Source organism: Lactuca virosa, chromosome 6 (genome assembly GCF_052849685.1).
Source record: "Lactuca virosa cultivar CGN04683 chromosome 6, Lactuca_virosa_CGN04683_v6, whole genome shotgun sequence".
In the NCBI taxonomy this organism is placed as follows: Eukaryota; Viridiplantae; Streptophyta; class Magnoliopsida; order Asterales; family Asteraceae; genus Lactuca; species Lactuca virosa.
Genome location: NC_136431.1, coordinates 45,420,892 through 45,446,712, shown reverse-complemented (window position 1 = coordinate 45,446,712; position 25,821 = coordinate 45,420,892). Strand labels below are relative to the sequence as shown.

General features: G+C 33.4%; 2 protein-coding genes across 2 annotated transcripts; one reads left to right on the top strand and one right to left on the bottom strand.

Annotated features, from left to right (window-relative positions):
- The first annotated feature begins 18,250 nt into the window (after positions 1–18,250).
- On the top strand, positions 18,251–19,173 carry LOC145118501 (RmlC-type cupin). The gene has a single exon (XM_079054204.1). It carries the CDS (start codon positions 18,327–18,329, stop codon positions 19,062–19,064), a length of 738 nt encoding a protein of 245 aa, XP_078910330.1. The 5' UTR covers positions 18,251–18,326; the 3' UTR covers positions 19,065–19,173.
- On the bottom strand, positions 19,146–25,002 carry LOC145118500 (uncharacterized). Its single transcript, XM_079054203.1, has 5 exons — positions 24,921–25,002; positions 24,498–24,760; positions 24,187–24,398; positions 23,816–24,083; positions 19,146–19,570 (listed from the first exon to the last, which is right to left on the bottom strand). Exons 1-5 carry the CDS (start codon positions 24,988–24,990, stop codon positions 19,262–19,264), a joined length of 1,122 nt encoding a protein of 373 aa, XP_078910329.1. The 5' UTR covers positions 24,991–25,002; the 3' UTR covers positions 19,146–19,261.
- Between the last annotated feature and the right edge of the window lie 819 nt (positions 25,003–25,821).

Here is a 25,821-nt window from a genome sequence, read left to right as displayed (position 1 = left end):
GACAGATCCCCAAACTGTCAATAACAAAACAACACCCAATTATCAATTGGGTTCCACTTCATAACCATAATCCATACTCGGGGTAAAAAGACCATTTTACCCCTAACCTAGCTTGGTCGAATACTAAGGCCCAGACTCACAATTAGAAAGGCCTAAAAGCCAAATAATCGACCAAAGGCCCAAATATGGCCTAATTTTCCAAATTGGACCCAAACCCCTTACATGGGCCTTACCTTAAAGCCCAAACAGTTTCCAAGTCCAAAACAGTTGTACTCAACTGGCCCATTAAGAACTCAAACACCCAAGCCCAAAAAGGAAGCCCAACCACGAAGCCCAAATGCAAAAACCCACTTGACTGAGTATGCGGGGCGTACTCAGCTGTACGCTAAGTGTACTCGCTATTTGGCTTTTATGTTGCATGTATAGACTTGTACGCCTAACGTACTCATCCATTAAGCCAAAACCCTTCTTAAGCTCTTAATGCTCAAGACCAGGAGTCCAAACCACAGATTTACTTCTTAAATAACGTTTAGAACCATAAAGACATTGACTTGATGACTTTGCATGCCCCAAAAGAACCAATCTTCAAGATAAAGCACTAAAATTTCACCAAATGGACACCATATCATGCATGGGTGATTCCCAACCCTAAAGGAGACAAGTTTATGCATCTAGAACCTTAGAAACACAAAGAGTGGCAACTCATAGCTCCTGGAGTGGTAGCAAACCACTAGATCTCATTCTTGGGACCAAAATGAACCAAAACTCATACATAATAGATCTAAGCCAACAATGAACAAGATCAAAGCTTTTTACCTCAAACAAGCTAGAAATTAAGCAAATAATCCAGATCCACTAGCTGTTTCTTGATCCACAACCTTGCACCAAACTCATTCTTCTTATATGTGAGCCAAAACATACCAAGATGCACACCATGAGCTCAAAAACATAACCATGGAGGCTAAGGGATGATTTCTAGGGTTTTGTAGACTTGGAGGTTTGTAAAGAGACCAACCAAAAAGACTTAATGTGCTTATATAGGGCACACATCCAAAAATTAGGGTTTTTCCTTTACCCCCCGTACGCCCAGCGTACTCTTTTTACGCCCAGTGTATAAGGTCTCGCACCCCCGATCCAATCCTTGCAGTACGCTAAGCATACACCACATTACGACCAGCGTAATTCCCTTCGCATCAGTACGCCCCGCGTACTCCGTAGGTACGCCCCACGTACTAGGGTTTCCCCTCAAACCTTAACACATTCCGAAGGCCATAACTTCTTCGATATAAATCCGATTCCAATGATCCATATATCATTGAAAAGGTAACGAGAAGCTCTACACTCTAATCAACTTGTACCTGCCTTACAAGTTCCCAAAAAAACCTCCAATTTCCGTAAAAGTCCGAGCTGACAAATTACCAAAATACCCTTTGACTTCAAAACACAAGTCGAATACCCGGATCATCCAAATTACATCATCCACCTCCAAATGAGTCTAAAACTTAGTTCTTCAACTTATGCCTGATATCACCACCCCAAAATGGGAAATAATTCGAAACAAGGCGTTAGTTTTTCATTTCACATATTTCAAAAATATTCAATGCATTCATAATTATCAATTATCACTAAATTATGTCTAATATTTAAAAATATGTCGTTATTTAATATAAATAAAATTATATTATTTTTAATGAAAAATACAATTACGTTTCATGTTGTGGTTTAATAATCTAAGTCAATTGCGGTTTCATATTATATACATATTAATATATGTGATGTTAAGGCATAGTGTGAAGTTTTCAAGAGGGTGGTTTCTTGTTTTGCTGTTACCGACTGGGATCGGCTACTCATTGGCTGGAATTGGAGCACTGCCTTTATCATTCAATCGTTTTCTTCCACCTCACCTATCTACTTTGTTCTTTCTATCTATTATGTTCTTCAATCAGTTACGTCTTCATTTGCAGTGCGTTTTCATCCATTCGTCTCTACTAATTTCTACGTGTTTCTCCATCTTTCTCCTATATATCACCGTCTTCTTTCAGTTTTGTAGGATAAGTCATTGCTTATAGTAAATTTTGTTTTTGGTTAAAAGTAAGGGAAATTTTGTATGTACCCCCAATTGCTTTGTGTACCCTTCAATGTGAGTGTAATAGTGTTTGTGTATCCTCATAATATGACGATTTATGTGAATGAGGAAGTATATATATATATATATATATATATATATATATATATATATATATATATATATATATAGAGAGAGAGAGAGTAGTACCCGTTTTGATCAATCCCTTAGTGCATATTATTGGATGCTTTATGAGTTATTTATTTATTTATTTATTTATGTGTAAGTCCTATTTATTTATATGACTTAGGGAGAAATCTTTTTCTTTGATTTTAGTTCCATTTTATCAACATTTTATAAATGTAAATTTAACTTGTTTATTCATTTCAAAAAGATCTTTTATAAGGCTCAAATATCAAATCAGTTGCAAATAGTCTAAAATGAATATTTTAATATTTATAACCTTTTTAATTAACTTGTTTAAAAAGATGAATTGTTTTTTTATATACACAAAATTGCAAAAATGGTCTCAGTAGTTTTTTATTATAGGTGGTTAAGGTCCAAACATTTGAAAAGTTGCAAATCTAGTCCTTTTCAACAAGTTTTGGTGTGGTTTTGGTCTCTCTTCCGTTAAGTTTAATTGATTGGTTGTTAACTTTTTTAAAATAACAATTTTACCCTTAGGGACCATTTTTGCAGTTTTGTCTTTTACCATACTATAAGGACCATTTTTGCATACATTCTTTTTTATTTTATTGAAGTATTATATATAATAAATATTATTTTTAATATATAATATTATATATTAATAAATATTGTTTTATTGGATTATTAATTTATTTTAGTTAAAAAAATTTTATTTTTTGTTGGAGTCATTTTTTTATTAAATTATTATATATCAATATATATAGTTTTTAATATATAATATTTATATCATAAATATATATTATTGGATTATTATATATTACAGAATATTACTTTTATTGGATTATTAATTTCTTTTAGTTGATACTTTTTATAATTTCTTTTTTGTTGGAGTAATTCTTTTTTAAAGTATTATTAGTTTTTTTTTTGGAAAGAGAACTTCCCTAACGAGGGTTTCGGGTCAGCTTTCACGCACCGACTAATCCCCCCGCTGCAAACATAAGATTTTGTCTCATGTCCTGGAGTCACTGCAGACGAACCTCCATGACCACAATAGCTGATTTTTTATTATATTATTATATATCAATAAATATTTTTTTAATATATAATATTTATATCATAATAAATATTACACTATTGGATTATTACTTTCTTTTAGTTAACTTTTGTAATTTCTTTTTTACTTTTTTGAATTATTAATTTATTGAATTATTATTTTTAATTTATTATTATTTTTTTCATATAATAAATATTATTTCATTGGATTGTTATTTTATTTTTAATGGATACTATTAACTTTTTTTTTAATTTTATTAGTTTCACCACAAAGTCGCCGAAATACGTAAAAACGTCGTTTCTTATCGTCAAAAATCGACGGGATCACCGCTAAACACCTTCATCGGAGGTTCAACAGAAACCCCACCAACCTATTCCACTCAGCGTCGTTGGTAGCCACATCGACAACCTTTTCATAATCCACTGAAATCCTTCATTATATATATATATATATATATATATATATATATATATATATATATATATATATATATATATATATATATATATCCCACATAATGTGCAACAAACACCTATAAAAATTATAAGTGGCGGTGGTGATCAGGTGATGGTGGTGATGTTTTTCCTATGGTTTCTTATTATAAACTACCTGTAATGAAGGTGTTTGGCAGTGATCCTGACGATTTCGATGATGAGAGACGACGATTTTGCGTATCTTACGATTTTGTGGTGGAACAAATGAAATTAACAAGAACTAATAGTATACATTAAAAATAAATTAATAATCCAATAAAATAATATTTAGTATATGAAGAAAATAATAAATTAAAAGTGATAATCCAATAAAAAATAATTTTAAAAAAGAGAATTACAAAAATTAACTAAAAGAGATTAATAATCCACAATAATCTAATATTTATTATGATATAGATATTATATATCTAAAACTATATTTATTGATATATAAATTCAATAAAAAAGAATTACTCTAACAGAAACATTAAAAAAAAGAATTAAGTAAAATAAATTAATAATCCACTAAGACAATATTTATTAATATATAATATTATATATATCCAAAATAATATTTATTAGTATATAATACTTCAATAAAATAAAAAAGAATGTATGCAAAAATGGTCCTTATAGTATAGTAAAAGATAAAACTATGAAATGGTTCTTGAGGATAAAATTGTCATTTTAAAGAAGTTAACTGTCAACCATTTAATTAAACTTAACGGAAGAGGAGCCAAACCCACAACAAAACTTGTTGAAAATAATCAAATCTACAAATTTTCATCACAGGGACCATTTTTGCAATTTTGTCTTTGATATAATAACTTTTTGATCATAAATAATACTCTTTCCGTCCCAAAATTATAGTTCATCTTTCCTTTTTGGTTTGTCCCAAAATAATAGTCCACTTCTAAAAATAAATAACATTTTTATCTAAATACCCCCTCATTATTACTTAACCAACTAAGCATTTAATGAAACATTAAATTCAAAGTAAGGACAAAACTGTCATTTTATTAAATAAAGTTAGTGGTAATTAATGTTTTTCTTAATATATGTGTTTTTTGTTTGTGGACAATAATATTGGGACAGAGGGAGTATTGATTATTAGTAAAACTAAAAAAAAATTACATTTATATACAACTAATGTAAAAGAATTAGTCTGGAAAGAAAGATCGCAGCAATCATATGCCATTAAATTAAAAAAACATGTTATTTTAGTGTTTCTTCTTTCGAAAACCCATAATGGGTTTATGAATAATGTTTTTTGTAAAAGAAGGTTGGATTTTCGATGTTGTCATCTTAATTAATGAAAAATGCTGGTTAAAAGAAAAAAGAATTAGGTTAGTGGTTGATGAACTGTTATTATTAAATAAGAGAGAATCATTAACCATGAGACCATATGGAAGTGCCTAACATCTTTCAGTTTTTCTGTTCAGGTGGGTGGCTCTACTTTTGCTCACATTTTTAGTTGAATTAGGTGCAAAATTTCCATGACGCTTATTGAAATTGGGAACTAGATTTGGGGACCTACTCTTTATGATTAAAACAAGATTTATAATTTTCAATGTGGTTATCAATGACGGAAACGGAATATATTTTAAAAGTCAATATGAAAGTTCTAATTCTCCTTCCAAAGTCGCAGCTAATAATACATTAGATAGGATTAGAAAGCAGCTAAAACACTGATGCAATCACCCACCACCAAATTGTCTTGAACTTATGGTTGTAGTGTTTTTTAAATAAGAAAAAAACACTTATGGTTGTAGTTTTGTTGTAGATCTTTTACTTACCACCTACCTACCTCTTACCACACAAATAAAAGCCACCATGCACGGACCTAAAAAACCAGACACACAAAATGGCTCCAACTCTTCAACTCATTACTTGTGAGCCAGAACACGGTATATCCAGTAAAGACAGTGCTGCAGGCATGAAAGAAGAGAAATATATAGAAGAAGAAGAAGAGGAGGAGGAGGAGGATGAGGAGGATCTTTTTGAAATAGATTTGGAAGCCGTCGGCAACCTTTCTCCACCATGTTACTGGGGAACGTATTTGACTGCAACCAAAAACACCCTTTTCGCCAACTGTTTGGTCCCTATAGAGTATGTTTCGTCTGCTGTACCCATGGCTAATCTGAAGGATGCTAAACAGACATGGATGGGATATGAATCCGGAACAGTTGTATGGGTAAGAGGAGCACTGCCATTGCAGAATTTTGTTGGTGTTTCTTCATTGGGTGCTTTGAGTAATCTGCTACAAAAGACATTGGATGTTTCATCCTCTTTAAACCAAGGGAAATGATGATGATCCTGGTGGGTGTTTGTTATATTTTATGTGAAGACTTGAATTGTATGAGATCACAAGGAAATGATCTATGAGAAATATATGTATTTAATTAGAATGGTTACAGAGATATAGTAGACAAAAAAATATATGAAACGTGGTTCATTACTAGAAAAATGATTTCGTATACAAATCTGTCGCCTACATCCCTTTATATACATTGTACATGTGTCAAGAAAATCATGGCATAATGCTTTACTTTTATAACAAACAACAAATTTTAAATCAGGGGTTGTTTCGATTCTTTATAAAATTTCAAAATAATTCTTAAATTTCAAAGCTGTTAATCTTTTGTTACTTGAATATAAATGGCACAAAATTATTTGAATATAAATGGCACAAAAATTATACATACAGTCTTATGACTACAAGGATACACCCTTACGTTGATGACACCTATGTTGACAAGTCCTGTCGCTAAGCTATACTCATAACTTGTCGTCGGCGAATGGTTGACTAATTTCTTTTTGACTAAAGAATCTAAGCAAACGACTTGTCTTCGCCATAAATTAAGCGGGAAAGGAAAATGTTTACGTGGTTTTCTCAAAACCTATGTCGACATATGTGTTTCTTGACGACCTGGTAGAGATTTTTCTTTTTTTGATTTACAAAAATATAAAAACGTTGTCATTTAATTTAATCCTATACTGACGACTTGTCGTTGGTATAGGCTTTTATCCCAAAGAAAAGGTTAGTTGACCCTCATTTGTAGTGCCACTCATCACTCTCAATTAGCGATTGACGGCTACTCTCCAGAAAACGACTACTCTCCGGAAAACGACCACTCTTGTCACCCTCCTTCACTAGCGACGAGCAGGTATGTTTCTTGGTACTTCTTTTCTTCTTTGTTTCTGATTGCTCATGTGTTTTACCATATTAGGGTTTTTTTCCTATCGGCCTCCACAATTCGTTCTGGTGATTTAGCAACCTACACTGTCGGCTTAAAAGTCTGTCTCTACATCGGAGGTAAGGTTCAAGGGCCCCGATTTTTTTCTTTGTTTTTTGTTTTCTGATTTTGTTTGAAGTCTACTTTTACTCATGTTTATGCCAACGGTGATGTATTGTATAATTGTATGAAATTGAAATTGGGTATAATTTGATTGATTTTGTGTTTAGTTGTATTGTATAATTGTATGAAATTGGAATTGGATGTATAAGATGTAAAATATGTATGATTGTGTTGATTTTTTAGGTTTAGTAGTTTGAGTGCATAGAAGATGAAGTGATAAAATGCTTAATTGATAAGTTAAAGTGTTTGTATTTAATTTCATGATAATACTTAGTGATAAGTGCTTAATGTGTTTCTATTTTCATGATAAGTGTTTAGTTTCTTTTGTAAGTAAATGCTTAATGAATAGTTGTTATTCGTTTGTATTGTAAAGTGCTTAATAGTATATTTTTATTTTCATGATAATATTTTTTGAAAGTGGTTAATTTTGTTAACGACTAATTGTAATCATTATGACTTTAGCTTAATTAGGTAATATGATTGTTTAAAGTACAATGTTATAACTGGAAAAAAATATTTTAATAGAAAAAAATATTTAAAGTACAATGATATAACTAAAAAAACAAAAATAAGATGCTATAAATACTATAAATATGAAACAAGTGAAAATAGAATGCATTAATTAACAAACTAATAAAAATATGTTGCTATTAAATAAAACCTAACTACAAAGATTATTAATAGCAACATATTTTTATTAGTTAGATTATTAAAACATTCTATTTTCATTTCCTTTTTATATTTCTAATAGAAAAAAACTATTTAAAGTAAAATGTTATTATCTATAATCTAATAACTTAATTATTTAAAGTACGATAGTATTATAATAAAACCAATAATAAACAAAAAGTGAAAATAGAATTCTTTAATAAACAAACTAATAAAAATATGTTGCTATTAAAGATAACCTAACTGCAAAGGTTATTAAGAGCAACGTACTTTTATTGGTTTGTTTATTAAAGCATTCTATTTTTATTTCTTTTTTTATATTTATAATAGAAAAAACTAATAAAAGTACATTGCTATTGAAAGTACGATGTTATAATAGAAAACAAAAAAAAAGTATGATGTTATAATTAATAAAAGTATGAAAACACGTTGAATCATTGATTTTTAGTTTAAGTGTCTTCTTTATAATCATTAAGAGCCTAGAAATATCCGCCCAAATTGATTTAGAAATTTATTTTGGGCTATCCCCGTTTTGGGACTGCTTTTTGAATACTTTATCTCATTTGGATATGAATGTCTATTGTATGATTGTTTTTTAAGAAAAATTGGTTGTCATTGTCTCTTTGCTTCTTGGGTGTATATTTCTTTATATACTTGGGAGTTAAGGGGAAATGTTGTCAAATTTTTCTTAAACAAACAATCATGCAATACACATTCACATATGAGATAAGGTATTCAAAAAGTTAGTTTAGAAGCTTACCCTTGTGAATACTCTATCAATTCCATTCAATTTTTACTTCTCGGATATATATTTTTTATATACATGTGAATACTCTATCTATTTCGTCTGATTTTTACTCTCTGGTAGAGTAAACTTTAAACTCCAACTTATGTTTTATAGCCCAATTTTTTTTTATCGCAACACACATAACATTTTTTTTTATAAAAAATAAGAAGAAAGTTTTACATAGACGTAGCGGGTAAACAAGCAACAAGCTGTGCCGCAACCCCTTTTTGGATGGCAAAACTAATTCTTTTAAAAACAACATCTATAGATCTTGGAGTCATAACATTACTATGCATGACCCGTTGGACTCTATTGAGTAGCTCTACAGCTTCTAGCACAAGGAAACCGAAAGTATCAAATGCAAAGGGTATAAACGTGTGTTGATTTTCCATGCACGCTTTCTCATGTTTTGCCACTTTGTTTGATGTAGCTTTTAAAGCAGCTTGCCCCACATAGAAAACCCCACTGCCCAGACCCACAAGAGGGGAAACCCCTATTAGATCCACACATGCATGTTTTTTTCCAACCCATCCAAATACTAAAACATCAGCTGGTCTAAGTGTCGATCTTCCTTCCAACGGGTCAGTCAAAAAATTCACATACGCCTCTTTCTTGGCGGAAACCCCAGCCCAAATACAATTTAACTTTCAACTATGTATACAATGTAATTTTTAATAATGAAACTGTAATGACGATCGATAAGAGTTGGATTAAAAAGAAGAACCAAACGTCTTTAAAAATTCTTGGAAGGTCTTAATATCAACTATGAAGATTACTGAGAAACATTTCAAATATGAAGGGAAAATACAATTTGGTCGGTTATATTGACTACCTACAATACACCACCATCGATATGCATGAAAGAGTCTTATTTCATGCTAACTTTGTTTATTCCTAGTCCTAGATTACCCTCAAAGGACATTGATGTGTTCTTGAGGTCTTTGGTGGATGATTTGAAAATGTTGTCGGCCGAAGGAGTCCAAATGAGACATGCATCAAGTAACATTGTATTCAATATGCGTGCGACCTTTTTATGGGCTATTAATGATTTTCCAGCACGTAGCAGTTTGTTTGGTAGGGTTGGTCAAGGTTATTTAGCATGCCTTGTAACGAAGACACGTCTTCCATTCATGTGACCAACAAGATGTCTTATGTTGGTCGCAAACGATTCTTATATATAAACCATAGATGGAGGCATAGTTTATTATTTAATGGTCAACCTGAGACAAAACCACGTCCAAGACGATTCAATAATGTAGCTATATTAAAGCAACTAACTCGTCTCTCTGATCGTATTCCGAGGAAACATCCTAAGCACGGTAGTGAAAAAAGAAGGCACGAAGATCAAAGAAAAAAAAGAGTTGAATTGGAAGAAATGGAGTATCTTATTTAAGCTTGATTATTGGTCTTCCCTCAAGCCACAACACAATATATATGTTATGCATGGGGAGGAAAATATGAGTGACAATGTTTTGAATACTGCATTGATGAACAAAAAAACCAAAGACACAAAAGGAGCACAGATGACTTCAAAAAAATGGGCATTTGACCAGATCAATGGCCAAAAGAGAAAGTCATCAAGAAGAAGAAATACAACAACAAGAAGGAAGACAAAAACAAGAAGAAGGTGATACTACCACATGCTGGTTACTATTTAAAACCAATTGATCGGCAACGTTTCTATCAATTCACTAAAGGAGTGAGACTACCTAATGGTTTTGGATCGAACTTTAAGAAGAAGGTTTTTGATATTGGATCAAATATGGTCGGGTTAAAGTCTCACGATCATTACATCCTCAAGCAGTGATTGCTACATATAGGGGTTCAAGCAGGTCTGCCAACAAATATTTCAACAACAATCATTGACTTGTGTACATTCTTTCAAAAAATTTGTGTACGGTTATTAGATGTTAATGACATGATAAATGCCCAATCAGAAGTGGTGAAGATATTATGTAATCTTGAGTTGATATATCCTCCAACATTTTTTGACATAATGATTCATCTAGTTCTTCATTTATCTGAAAAATCCATTTTTGGAGGGCATGCACACATGAGATGATATATCCTTTTGAAAGATAGATGAAAAAACTTAAAAATTATGTCATAAACAATGCCACACTAGAAGGTTCAATAGTAGATGGTTATGTTGCCGAAGCTTTGACATTATACTCTATGTATCTTAAGGGTATGCAAACTAAATTCAAATGCGTTGATATAAATGAGGATCCCGTCCTTCCAAAAAATGAAATTTTATGTTTTCTTATCATAATGTCGAGCAATGTCCACTAAGAAACTCATTGAAATTTGTATAGAGGCCAAACAATCATTGCATTGGTTTGTACTAAACAATTACAATGATGATGAGATTAAAGGATACAAATCATAAGTTTTGTAATCTATTAACTACATTTTCGATATCTGTAAACAATTCTAATTGGTTTGTCCCATATCCAGCGAATTCGAAGCAAAATCGCCTGAAAGTGATTTCACAACGAAATTTCCTTCATTGTTCAAAAAAGGTAAATACATTTTAAATGTATAATGTAAAACTAATTTATATTATTATTTAAATGTACAATATTTTATTTCCTTATATATTTACCGTCTCCAAAAAAGATAGGATTTTGGACTGTACTGCTGAATTAAAGGTGTTGGTGTATGGTTCGTTGAATGCATATTCTTACATTGAGTTTATAGTAAATGGTGTTTGTTTTTTCGTGCATAGGCGTGATCTCCGACACACTACTCAAAATAGTGGTGTTGTTACATTAGGAGAAGATAGTACACGATTCTATAGTCAACTGGATGGCATCATATAGTTGCACTTTTTAAATGGTTACTCGGGTGTATTCTTTCGTGGTAAATGGTTCGATGCATCAACGAGTAATGGAAGTTTAATTACTAGAAGGAATATGGTTGTTATCAATAACAGTGATGAATGGTATGTCAGTAAACTATAAAGATTTAATTAATGATGATGATGACAATGGTTATACGTACTCTTCAAATAATGATGACGACTTCATTAATGATGATGTTGTACATGTATATTGTTCTAGTGATGATTTTGATTGATGGTATGGTTACGATTATTATATATTGGTATTGCTTATAATAATTGTTATAGCTTCAAATGTTTTTTCTTAGTTATATTTAGTATGTTTATTATATATTTTGAATGTTTATAATATTTTTTAAAGAGATGGCAACACATGTCGTGATGGGACATGGAGGAGATGGCGGGGAAAAAACTCCACACATGAGCGCACACATGATTGCAGCAAGTTGCGAATCTTTTAAGTTACATGAATTTTTGAGTATTGGATATATTTTTAAATTTTTAAATTTCTGTATTTCCAATTATATGTGTCAATGTAGAAAACCCAAAGAAAGTGCATGGCAAAGGAAAAAGTTTGAATATGTATGAAGAGTATAGGGACAACGGTGAGAAGCCATTATACGTGGAAATTGATACCGACGGGGAGACCTATCGATTCCTAGGGAAAAGAGGCACATTGTTAACGAGGTTGATCTCAAATAAGGTGGCATCAAAGGCACCACTCCATTATTGTTCATGGCAGCGTGTTCCTCTCGAATACAAAGAATCTATTTATATCCTGAGTTAGAAGTAAGTATACAATACTTTTTATATGTATTAAATTTTATACTTTTTAAATATTTCTTTTACTAATCAAATATGTTTTTTTGCAGACATGATTTGATCTTCATAGCTATCGGGGTACAAATTTGTGGAAAGTCGTTCGAGTTGATATCCAAGCTGCCTGCCAAAGAGCATATAAAGAACACAAGCATGAGGCGAAATGAAATTTTAATGAAGTCAGTGGATATAAGGAGGTGGAAATTGCAAGAAGAAATTTACCGAATGAGTAGAACGGAAAGACTTGGAATGACTTGATTGATCAACTGTTTGGAAATCCACCGAATGAGTATAGTGAGTAAACGGTAAAGAAAGTAGGGAGCAAGTTCTGAATATAAGTGCTTATGGTTGTAGGTCATATGTTGAAAGACGACACATAGAGGTAATAAAAATTATTTGTATTATATAAATTTTTTTATTAACGCTTATATAAATATATTAATTGTTTTTGGCTTATTATAGGTTGAACAAGGACAAAGGTCGCAACATATTGAGTGTTGGGGACAAATGTGATTTAAGGAATGTCAGGGTTGGTGTACACATCGTGTGAAAGAAGATTGATAAGTACGTTGTTTAAATATGTTATGGTTATTATTATTATAGTTTTTTGTTTAAGGTATATTATTATTATTATTATTATTATTATTACTATTATTATTATTATAGTGTTTAAATTTAGTTTTTTGTTTTAATTAATGTATGTTTATTGTTTTCTTTATTTTAGGAAAACAAATCAAGACGAATACAGGAAGATGCAACAAGAGGTCGCGGAGGGCGAACATGTAAATGAGTCTTATTGTCTCACTCGTACCTTTGGGGAGAGATGCATACATACCCACGGAGTTGGAAGAAAACCAAGAAACAATAATCATTTTTTTTTCCAAATGAACCTCCTTCCGCATCTTCCCAATCATAATCTCAAAATGTGAATGATACACAATTTGTTGCATTAATTCAACAAATGGAGCACTACTTGCAACAAATGCAAAAAGGGTATAACGACTCATTGGCGGCCGTAATGCCTAACTTCCAACCACCACCAATTCCACAATTTCATTTCAATCCCAATATGTTTCCACAAAATACCTCTAAACTAAGCGACGAAATAGAGGAGACCAAGGAGACGAATGAAGATTATGATGATTGATCTTTTGTGCTTTTTTGAACAATGTTTGTTGAAGACTTTTTTTTTGGTATGTAGTAGACTATTTATTTTGGTTTATTATGATCATTTAGTTATGACATTATCTTGCATATTGTTTGGATTTGTTTTAAAAATTAGGTTTGGTATTTTATAGAATATGTGAATAATATTCAAAAAAATTGGCTATGCCGACGACATGTCATCGACATAGGTCTTAACTGTGAAAACAGGTTTGACCTATACTGACGACATGTCGTCGCCATAGCTCAATCCATAAAAATGGTTAGACACTTTAACCGACGACATGTTAGTGGGATATATCCACTCTATACCGACGACATGTTGTCGGTATAGATTGGACCTATCCCGACGACATGTCCTCGGTAAAGTAAATAATAAAACTTTATTTTTTTCTTGAAAATCAGTTCAGATGGAGCCTTTGCAGACGACTTGTCGTCGGTATAGGGGGAATAAATCCTGATACACCTATCCAGACAACTATATCCACTTCCGAAGACGAGACTATGACGACGACTTTTTACCGACGGCAAGTCGTCGGTATAGGCTTTCCCACCGACTTGTCGTCGGCATAGAGGTTGTAAAAATCGTCAGTATATGGGTCAATTCTTGTAGTGAATATCACGTATTGTCAGTTTCATCTCCCAAATCGTATACAAGTATCACATGGCTCATTACGTAGAAGACAATCGATTTACACCCAAACCCCCAGCCCTTACAATCAATTAGGGTTTAATCACATTAAATTTTATCCTATAATGAAATTGATCGTTGTAATAGTCAAGAGTTAGTAGAGAATTGAAATATTATGGCTTCAAATTTGGTCATGGATCTTCACTACAAAGGTATGTTTGTGCCTAAACCTCTTGTATATTTTGAGCCTCATAAAGCATCTAGATTTTGGTTTCAGTTTGATGGGTTTTATAGAGTTTTTGGGATTTATTGAATATTTAACTAAAGAGATTTATAAGGATGCGTAATATTAGTGCCCTAACAATGATATCTTTTCTAGTGGTATAAAGAGATTGGACAATGACGTTGATTAGAATCACTTTCATGAAGATGCTTGATGACAATATGATGAGTATCTATGTTTACCACCAAAATGAACTCATACTTGACTGGGTAGAATAGTAACTATCAACATCTGAATATGAAGCATACGATATAGATGTTGATTTCAGTTTGATGGGTTTTATAGAGTTTTGGGATTTCTTGAATATTTAACTAAAGAGATTTTTAAGGATGTGTAATATTAGTTCCTCAACAATGAAATCTTTTTTTAGTGGTATAAAGAGATTGGACAATGATTTTGATTGGAATCCATGTTTCCCTTTCAGACCTTGGGCTTCATAGATGAGTGAAGAAAGGTCTTTTAAGATTAAGTCCTTACATGCTGTTCATAATTGTTCAAGAAGTTTCAATCATGGTTCCATACTTACTTATAGATAGATTGAAAATCATTTTATCAAAAGAAAATGAGAGTTGAAGCGTATAAACATTTTAACTTGGTTGGAAGTGTTGGTCAATGTAGAAACTCTAAAATTCTTGTTTTGCATGAGATAAAAGGCACTCTTAAAGATTATTATGCCATACTATAGAGTTAAGGTGAATAGATTAGGAGGGAAAGTTCTATATGTGTTTTAAGGTAGTAAGGGATTGGTGGATTGAAGATTTTAGGAGGGTCATATGAGTTTATAGATGTTGTTGAAGGATATTTGTAGATGAGAACTTCTTTCAGTAGTGGGCCAGGATTCAAACAATCACATCTATCCTATAGCTTAGGCAGCGGTATTGATGGAAAAGAAAGAAACATGGAACTGGTTTCTTGATCTTTTCATGGATGACATTGGAAAATGGAGATGGACATAGATTGAACCCAAGGTTGCATAAATCGCTCGACGGTAGCTCGGCGGTGGACTGGGGTCAAGGGATTAATCGGCTAGGCGATGATTAATCGGGGACCATTAATTTTAAAAAAATTAATAAATAAAACATTAATCCTAAGAATATAACATTATATCTATTTAAAAGTTACTAAAAATTAATAAATATAACATTATAACATGATACTATGATTACAAAAACCCTTTTGATCCCTAATACATCATATCTAAATAACCAACAATTGCATTTGGATCAAGTCTGCATAAAATGGGGAGAAAAAAGTGTTATGAACAATGGGTTCCAATAGCATCGGGAAGAGATGTGGACCTGCAACTTGTTGTCTACTGCATTTGGAACTTTGTGAATGTTGAGGGAATTCAATAGCAGGAGGTTGTGGATATGTGGGAATTCCATGATCGATGATTCCATCCTGATTATTGCTATATAACTATATAACACACAGGAGGCGGCGACTGTTGTAGAAGCTTCAAAAGGCGAATACTGGTTTAGCTTCGAGGATGACGACTGACGGACTGCAACGACGTGAATGGAAGAAAAAGACGGCGTCGGAGGAGGGACAGATGACATCGAAGAAGAAGATGGCGTCGTTTTAGAAGCTTCAGTTCATGCTTTCTTTCATTCCTTCAGACTACAGAGAGAATTTCAAAAAAGAAAAGAAATGAATGCGATGGAGTGAGAAGAACCCTAGCAGCAATTCTAACAATTTGACACTTTTGCCCTTAAAGTTTTTTTTTTTTTACCGATTAGGACGCCTAGGCCCGCCTAGACCCGATAATCTCCGTCTTTGAACGATTTTGACCACGTCCGATAATAGGGTCCGATTAGCTATAAACGTCGACGGTGGAGGACCGCCAAGTGCCTAGGCGCCGATTAATCGGCCGCCTAGGCCGATATTTACAACACTGATTGAACCTCATATTAGACCAACACAAGGTATATCAGTTTATCTTCTTTCAATTGGTTTCTCTAATAAATTAACTAAAAGTTTTTTGGTTATGTGATCAAGGACTTTTAGAAGTTGTTAAAGAAATTAAGGGTTCCATGAGCTAAGCATATGCAGTATGCTAGGCACATCTATGTGAACTTCAAAAAATATTTAAATTTGAAAAATATCGAAAGTTGTTTTATACTTTGTCTAAATAACATATGTGTAAATTGTTCAGACTATTTTGTGACACTTTAACGACTTATCTGTCCGTAATTACCAACAGAATTCTAAAGAACATTTTTTGATGATTGTTCCTTTACGTGACTTTATGTCTTAATGTTGTTTCAAGCTTCAATTTCAAGTTTTTTTTTACTATTATAAAAAGGGATAATGATACAAAATCCCTTGAGAATTTTTTAATGGTTTACCTAAAAATCATTTTATTGTGCACAAAACGTTGTTAAGGCTTTTGCACATTTAGCAATTATCAGGTATTCATTTATTTAGTAGGTTACCATGCAATGTGGCTACCAAGTTCCTATTGACTAGGCTTTCTTTGCTGATGTGGATAGCCATGGATAAAAAGTTGATGAAAATGTTAGTTGTAAGTCTCAAACTCGAGACCTTCAATGCATTAGGCTATATTTCTATTCACTAAACCAACTCATAGTTTTTAGTTTTGGCTATAATTTTATTTGTATTAATTATGTATTCATATTAGGCTACACTTCTACACCAAAGCACTGGTGATTGAGAGAAAGGGACCCTCGAGTCCTTATCTTGTGATCTTGATTTATGTTCTTCAATTCAATGCCTCAAAGGAGGGAAATACACACCAACAAAACTTCCATGAATCCATGTTCATCATCTCATTAATGTACCAAACATGGGAGGAACAAAAAAGGAATGATTTTGATTTATTTTAGTGAAAAGAGATGTGGAAAGACCTGCTGACTTGTGCTCCCGACCACTTGGTAGAAACCATGGCATGTGGCTGCCAATATGATCCATTTCTCTAGGCCTGATTGTTTTTGTCTCATGTTCTCCAGGTTTCTATAGTAAGGATATTTGGATTTTCCAAGTTTGGTTTTAATCATGTGGAGAAGATGGTGAAGGCATGAACTTTGGCACCTCACTAGTACCTTGTGAGTGTGTGTGTGTGTGTTTGCTTCATGTGCAGTGGATGATGAACAATCGTGGAGACAATAAACATGTGTGGAGAAGCTTGTTACCGGGATAAGTTAAAGTGTTTGCTTACTTGACATCATACTCATCTAAAAACTAAGGATGAGCATCGGAACTGGGTACCTACTTTCGGAACTGGAATTGCCTTGGAACTGTCGGTTCCTGAACTGGAACCGCCTTAAGCGGTTCCGGTTCTCATTTTTATGGAACCGCTACCCGCTGAACCGGTTTATATATATATATATATATATATATATATATATATATATATATATATATATATATATATATATATATATATATATATATATATATATATATATATATATATATATCTGTGTGTGTGTGTTATTTAGACCAGTTTAGAATATATTGATTCGATTTTGTCCGTCTTTGGTCCGAATTGATTCGATTTGGACCGAACTAAATTACGATTTTATTGACAACAATTAATAAAATTGATGTAACCGGGTTACCCGCTCGTGGAACCGGAACCACCGGTTCCGAGATTGGTTTAAAAAATTTAAGAATTGCCTAAACTGGTTCCGGTTACGGTTCTAACTGTCTAGGAACCGCCGGTTCCGGTTCTCGCCAAATGAGACGGGTATCCGCCTATCCTAATCCCTACTAAAAACTATGCTTGTGTTAAGTGGGTTGATAAAAAGTAATTTTGACAAAAGCTTTCCCCCTATTAGACTTTACCACACATAAATTCGTACTCAGGGTAACGCCGTTCATTTTTTACAAACTGATTTTTTGTGTGAACAGTCGATTTTGGGACAATTTTATTATATTAATTAATTGTTAAAGGACTGTTCATACATTTTGACCATAATTTAGGCACCATTTGTATATTTATCCCTAAGATGTATCGTAGAGAGCGGGAGATGGCGATACACATATATGGGGAAGATCCAATGGGCAAACGATGTCGATCCATCAAATAATGGCAAACCCTAGAAGAATTTCATACCCAAGTAACACAGAAATTCCAATTTTCAACACTGAAATCAACAACCCCCTTCAATCACAAACCCTAGCAGCAAGACTCTCAAGATTGAAATTCTTCTTAAAAAAGCCACAAGCTTTCCCCTTTCTGCTATCAATTTTCCTAATCCTAACCTGGGTCTTCCTCAGAATCCAACAGCGGAATTCACAATTCCCATCAATCCCCACCACATCGAATACCAATATCAGGAGATTCTCATTCGATAACGATGAAGATCATGACGCCAATATCATCCGATTCTCTTCTGGGTTCCTATCGCCGATAACCAAAGACAACCGTGGCTGGATGCTCGACCCTGTTTCAATCGCACTAAACTCCGGAATTGCAGGTGGAGCTCTAATTTGTGCTTCTATTCATGTCGGCGAAATCAAACCTGGTGGTTTGAGGGGAAATCATCGACACCATACATGCAATGAAACGTTCTTGATTTGGGGAGCTCGAACAATGTTTAGATTGGAAAATAATGCACTTGGAAAAGGTTTCGCTCAAGTAACTCTCACTGCAGATGATGTAGCAGTTGCTGTTAGCCCTTCAGGAACTGCTCATGCTTTGGTAAACATGGATTCCACACGAACAACATTCATAATCGGATGCCAAGATTGTGTTAACCAACACAATAACTCCAATTCTGATTTCAAAGTTTGGGAAGATCTTTAATCCTAGATTTCTTTGTTTCAATGAACAGCTTTTAGACACTTTACTTTAATCTTGTTCTTTTTGTAAACCTTTATTAGTATCAATACATTATATGTGTTATTTGTAAACATGAATCATTGTCTTCTTTTCAAATTTCAATACATTCTGTTAAAATATCAAATCTAACAGGTAAGAGTACAAAGAGCAAATAGGAAAAACTAATTCTTTTTGGTAAGTTCTTTGAGAATAGAGTCAATCACACCATCTGCAAAAGCTAAGACGTGTCCAGTGTTAGTGAGTTCATGGTACTTGATCCATGGGAGTTGATGTGCTATATAACGCTGTAGTGTCACAGGGACAATGAGGTCTTTTTCACCCTGCCATAAATGAACGGATCCATTGTTGTTTGGAAACGGGTTTTCAAGATCCATTGGATCAAAGTCCCACTTTCCAAATCCAATGTTCAAGTCACGATGGAGTGATTCAAATTCGCCTTGTTGTCTTGGTTGTGATAGCATGGCTTGTAGCTTCAACACACACAAAGAAGAGGAGTAGCATTAGTATACACGTATTATAAATGTGTGTTAAAATTATAGTGTATATATACGACATTTTTCCTTTCTAACAAAAATAATAAACGATGTAATTTGGTTCATTTGAACAAAACAGAGTGAAATAACCAATGAGGTTAAAGTGTGTGTTCTTGTTGAAATATATAAAGTAATTTGAAATTTTCAATTCATTGTTGAATGTGTTTTGATGCTTCTATTTACAACATTGTTATCTATCTGCGGGATTTATCCAGTTTTCCAGGGTTTTTTTTGTTCGGATTTTGGATCTAAATTTTCAGATATTTTTTGGATAAAATCTGACCCCTAAATTTGGTTTCAAAATTTCAATGTATCCGATTCATATCTGGGTATCAGATTTTTCCGGACCGGATATTTTATAACCGAATATTGAAAAATCTGGTTTGGATTTATATTCAAATATCCAAAATCCGAATCCGGTTTGTGCACCTCTACACACGGGCCATGTCTGGTCCAGTTAGCCCATTACCATTGGTTCCTTGTAATGCTATATATATATATATATATATATATATATATATATATATATATATATATATATATATATATATATATATATATATATATATATATATATATATATGGAATAATGCAAAATTTTGATGTAAAAATCATTTCGAAATAAAAATTAAAATGGTTGTTAAGTACGTAATAAAGTTTGGGAAACAATACCTTTGAACCGTGGACTTTGTTTCATTTAGTGATTTTTAGATTAAAATCAGAATTGAAGGGTGTAATTGTAATTTCCGTTTAGACGTCATTTTATACGGATGTGGGGGTAAAGTAGATTGCATAGTTGGACAAAGTTGATGCATTTTTATATTGTTTTGCCTAATGGCAATGCATGTTTCAAAAGATATAACATGCATTTTTATATTGTTTTACGGGATGGCAATGCATGTGTCAAAAGATATAACATGATACGTAAAGTTAACAAGCAATCGGAGGTAGACATAGAAAGAAATATTAGGAGTCGCATAATTTTTTTTAAGGGTTACATTATTAGGAAAAAAAAACAAAAAAAAAAGAAAACAAAAAAAAAAACAAAAAAAAACTCATTTTTGGCTGCACTTTCCGTCAAAAAATTCGTCAGTAAAGGATTGCATGGACAGATTTAGACTAAATTTACGCTTATTAGGACTTTATGATGGATTTCCAACGGATTAGTGACGGATTTGTTATGGATTTGTGACGGATTTATGATGGATTTAGGGACGGATATGACGAATTTATACTAAATTTTGCACTTGACAGTAAAATTTGAAGGTTGTTTGTGCCACTCCACAACACCTACTATGTCCTCCCTCTTGATAACACATATACACTTGTGATGTTTCTAAACCAACACCATTCATATATAAACATCTGAATAATTATTTTGATAGATATTAAGCAATAGAATGTGAGAACATATAATAAAGTAAACCATGGGAAAAATTAATCAACATCAAAGAATTAGCTCTTGTCCGTAAGGATGGAGGGAATAGTTTCATTCTTGTCATGGCCACTTAAGCTCCACATAAGCTATATTTTAATTTATCATGACAAGAAAAAGAAAAGAGGTAGTGGTGCCATGGAAATGGAGAAGATATGAAGAAGAAAAATTGGAAATTATAAGATTTACTCTCTCTACCAACCCATTGTCGTGTTCTTTCTCTTTCCTCGCCATGCCACCATGGTAGGATGATGTTTGTTGAGCTTGCCATCATGGTGTCGGTTGCCTTCCCACTCCCCTAAGCCTAATGTCATCCTTACGACGAATCTTTTTGTTCCCAATATGATAAGAAAAAGTTTTTATTTCATTAATTAAAATCTTTAAAGTTCAAACCCAATTAGTGTCGGTGCTTTTAGTGTTATCAATATGTTTTAGTGTAGTTAGTATTACTAGGCAGGCAAGTTCAATTTACTCATTGAGACTAGAGGTTCGGGGTGCACACTCGGAGTGATAAATGTGGATGTGAGAATATAGGGGTCAGGGGCAGCGCAGGGTCCAAGGGGCAGAGTCACCCTTAACCGCCATCTTCCATGTATAAAAGAAAGATTGATGATGCATGCAAAGGTTAGAACTTACAATAATCAGAAATTGTCTTCTCACTATTAGAAAACTGGTGCAATAGTTACAGCACAATCCGTAGCTATTCCGTAGCTATAAGCGGATAGCTACGGAATTGCTACGGAAAAATGGCTATAGCATAATGGCCTGTGGCTAAATTATAGCTACGGAACCGCTACGGAATAGCTACAGAATTTTCCGTAGCTACCATAGCTACGGAGATAAATAGCTACGGATTTCCTACGGAATAGCTACGGAACTGAATAGCTACGGAACTAAATAGCTACAGAATAGTTACGGATCCAAATAGCTACGGAAGTGGATTAGCTACGAAATAGCTACGGAATCTGTAGCTATTTATTTTCGTAGCTATTCCGTAGCTAACTTCGTTTTATTTAAAAAAAATTAATATGTAAGAAAAATGATCCAAAAAAAAATTAAGAGTTGAATAATGAAAAATAATAATAATGGGAGTAATAATAATAATGGAAATTAACACTACTACAAAAAAGGCAAATAAAACCCGCCATATAAAACCCGGTTTCTGGAAAAAAACGGGTCTTCTTATGTAAAAACCGGGTGTTTTAAATGTCAGGCTTATATGACTCGGCGTGAAAGAAATAACCGGGATTTATATCATACTTAAATAACCCGGTTTCTATGTAACAAACGGGACTTTTAAATATATGATTTTATGACCCGGTTCCTAGAATACAACTGCGTTCTATGCCAGCGAGACACAAATTATAAAAGTGTTATAGGACCCGTTTTTTAAACAACCGGGTTTTTTGACATAGAAGTTATAGGCCCGGTTGTTTGCATGGAAACGGGACTTTAATCTCCTTATATGTCCCGGTTATTTCAATTAAAACCGTGTTCCTTTATGTCTAAAAGGACCCGGTTTTGTATGGTTGGACCGCATCCTAATCTTCATATATGATCAAATATTGGGCGTTATGTTCCTCTTATATGTCCCGGTTTTATGAACAACCGGGTTCTTTTATGTCAGATAGGAGCTGGTTTTAAAACCGGGTTCTATTCCTTTTTTCACATAGGACTCGCTGGCTTTAAGACCCGGTTTAAAACCGGGTTATTTAATTGATTTAACCGGGTCCTATAAACTTTTTTGTAGTAGTGAAAATCCGTCGCTATTTCGTAGCTATTCTGTAGCTATTTTCTTCCGTCGCTAGCTCGTAGCTAATTAGCTACAGAATAGCTACGGATTTGAATCCGTAGCTATTCCGTAGCTAATTAGCTACGAAATAGTTACGGATTGGCATCCATAGCTATTCCGTAGCTATTCTGTAGCTAATTAGCTACGGACTAGCATCCGTAGCTATTCCGTAGCGATTCCGTTACTAAATTAGGGTGTCCCATTCTGTAGCTGATCCGTAGCTATTCTGTAGTTAATTAGCTACGGAAATTTTCCGTAACTATTTTCCGTAGGAAAACCCCCTATTTTCTAGTAGTGTCTATGCAACTTAGTGTCTCTTTGGAAAAACGCAAACAAGAAGGTATATTCTGTGTTTTCGATTTGGAAGAGGCATGAATTCCAAATCGATTGCTCTTGGATTATCCCAAATTAGATTTCGTGATACCCAATGCAATAAAGTCGAAATCACGGATTTTTAAAAGTATACATATAAAACACGATCCTAAAATTATCCGAGTGATTATTGATATACTTAAAATCCAAAATCTAACAGCTAGTGTGTTTATGAAATATCATTAACTAAGTCGTCGAACTACTAATATTCGTGATCCTCAGAACATCCACAATGCGGAGCTTAACAACATCCACAATGCGGAGCTTAACAAGAGAGTTGAATGAGATGATAATTTTAGTTGTATTCAATGGATAACCTATATAATATTATGACCTCATTGGTATTCACTGGATTTGAAGTATAATAGCCGATAAGAAAAAATAAAAGATTTTTAATTCTAAAATAAATATTGTACTAAATAGGACTGTAGAAAAAAAAAATAATAAAGTTGTACATCTTCTATGAAATATATAATGATATGTCACAATCCAAATCTCAACTAGCTAATGCATGCCTTTCTAGTCGTACATATGTAATATAAGATTATTAATTAAAGACTTAAAAACGGAAGTATATATATACCTGATCATGATTCATGCCACCAAATAGCTTTGATGAAGCTTCTATATCTGGGGGAGAAAGAATAGCATGGTTTCCATCGATTATAGAAAAAGAAGGAAACCATTTTTGAGTGTTCCACCAATAACTAAGCCATGGTAGGTAGTGCGCAACACGCAGAGACCACTGATCCTGTGGAAGTTGCCGTGAAAATGCTTCGTTGGTTACGTTTAAAGGTAAGTGAGGCCACCAGTAATTAATGGCTGGAGCAATAAGAACAGCTCCCGCAAGCCTGTTAATGGCGCAGATAGATCATATATATAACATCTAGTTCTACAAATACAATGTGATTATTTATATATGAAGCTTGAAAAGTTGCAAGATTTAAATCAAACCTGTGAGGGATATACTTGAGACAAGACCAGACGACTTGACCACCCATAGAGTATCCAGCTACATAGAACTTTGGTCCCAAGTTCAAATGATCAGCGACCTCTTCGATATCAAATGCCAAGCTCTTCACAGTTCGTTTAGGGTCCGGGTCACTCTCTCCATAACCAGGTCGGTCTATTGCAACAAAGTACACCCCTAGTTCTTTAACAAGAGCCTGTAAAAATGGCAGTATATATGTATATATATACTCAGAAGCTGCAATTTTTAAACAATGGCGGAAAGTAAATTAATTAAAGGAAGAATTATTCCGTACTGGTGAGGCTGTGGCGGAAAAAGGGTGATGGTATTTATTTAAGTTGAAGCCATGGATGAATATCAGTTTATATTTTGCTGTATCTTTCGAAACACCTGATTCTATATACGAGAAATGTCTTCCATCACGAAGCTTTATTCTTGGTGATGTAATCGAAGGGCCACCTGGAGATCCCACCATCGTGGGAGGTGGTGGAAGAGCTGTTTGATAAGCCCATGCAGAGAACCCCATGCAGAAGACTAGTAGAGCTTTCTTCAAGTTCCCTAGATACAACAAACATTCAAACTCAGTGATAATGATAACGAAACCTTGGTTACAGAACTACGAATCTAGTTCATGAATAATGAAACCAATGAGACGATTCTGAAACAAGATCTGATCAAGATGGTGTAAAAAAAGAAAAATTAAGCAAATGAAACTCACCAGAATCGGGTTTGGATTCCCTGGTATAAGACCTGGCTAATGTTGAAGAAATCATCTTATTTCCCCACATTGTTGTCGACGAGAGAAGATGAAGGTGAAGGCAAAGTGTGAGTGTTTGGACTATATAAGCGAAATTGTTGGTTGCTTATATAACCGCCATGGCCATGCAGTCACATCATTTTGGCTGATGATGGTGCAATAGTATCTTGGTGGTCAGCTTTGAGTTGGTCCAAATTGAGATTAATATGAGGTTGAATTATAAGAAGCCGGCCGGTGGACGTTATGTAACTGAGTTGTTCTAGATCCTCCCACCTTATTTGACATTTCGTGTTACAGTTACCAATATTAAATTAGAAACATATACACATACAAGAAAAAAAAATTTCAAACAAGGAATTTTCACCCCCCCACCCCCCAAAAAATAAACAAATAAAAGTTCAGAAACAAATACACAATTTATTCTTGCATGTCATGACAAATAGTTTTTATATATAAGTATTTTTTTTGAAAGAACAAATATGTCTAATTTCATCATCCACTCTTTAAAATATAAATCTCTTTGACAACTTTATAATAAACATTAAAAGAAAAAATTTATTCATTAAAATAATCATTAATTTCGTAAGGGTTATTGTTACTGTAACTCAACACTGTTTCGTATATTGGTTTAAATGATCATTCGTAACTTTTTTTCTGTTGCCTTTGAAGCTTTTTCTGTTGCCTTTGAAGGGTACAAATTTATTTCGTAAGGGTTATTGTCACGTCTCTTATCAATTAAGATCTCTCTCTCTCTCTCTCTCTCTCTCTCATCCCCACACCGCCGGAAAGCCCTAATCCCCCGTTTCCTTGCATTGGTGACTCCTCTATTATTCCCTTTACCATTTGTTCCAACACCGCCACT

Excerpts from the sequence above, each read along its gene's own strand:
- LOC145118501 (XM_079054204.1), top strand. The coding sequence starts at position 18,327 with ATGTCGATCCATCAAATAATGGCAAACCCTAGAAGAATTTCATACCCA.
- LOC145118500 (XM_079054203.1), bottom strand. The coding sequence starts at position 24,990 with ATGTGGGGAAATAAGATGATTTCTTCAACATTAGCCAGGTCTTATACC. Across the intron at positions 24,761-24,920 it reads GGAATCCAAACCCGATTCTG|GGAACTTGAAGAAAGCTCTA; the intron begins GTGAGTTTCATT and ends TGTTGTATCTAG. Across the intron at positions 24,084-24,186 it reads CTCAAGTATATCCCTCACAG|GCTTGCGGGAGCTGTTCTTA; the intron begins GTTTGATTTAAA and ends CGCCATTAACAG.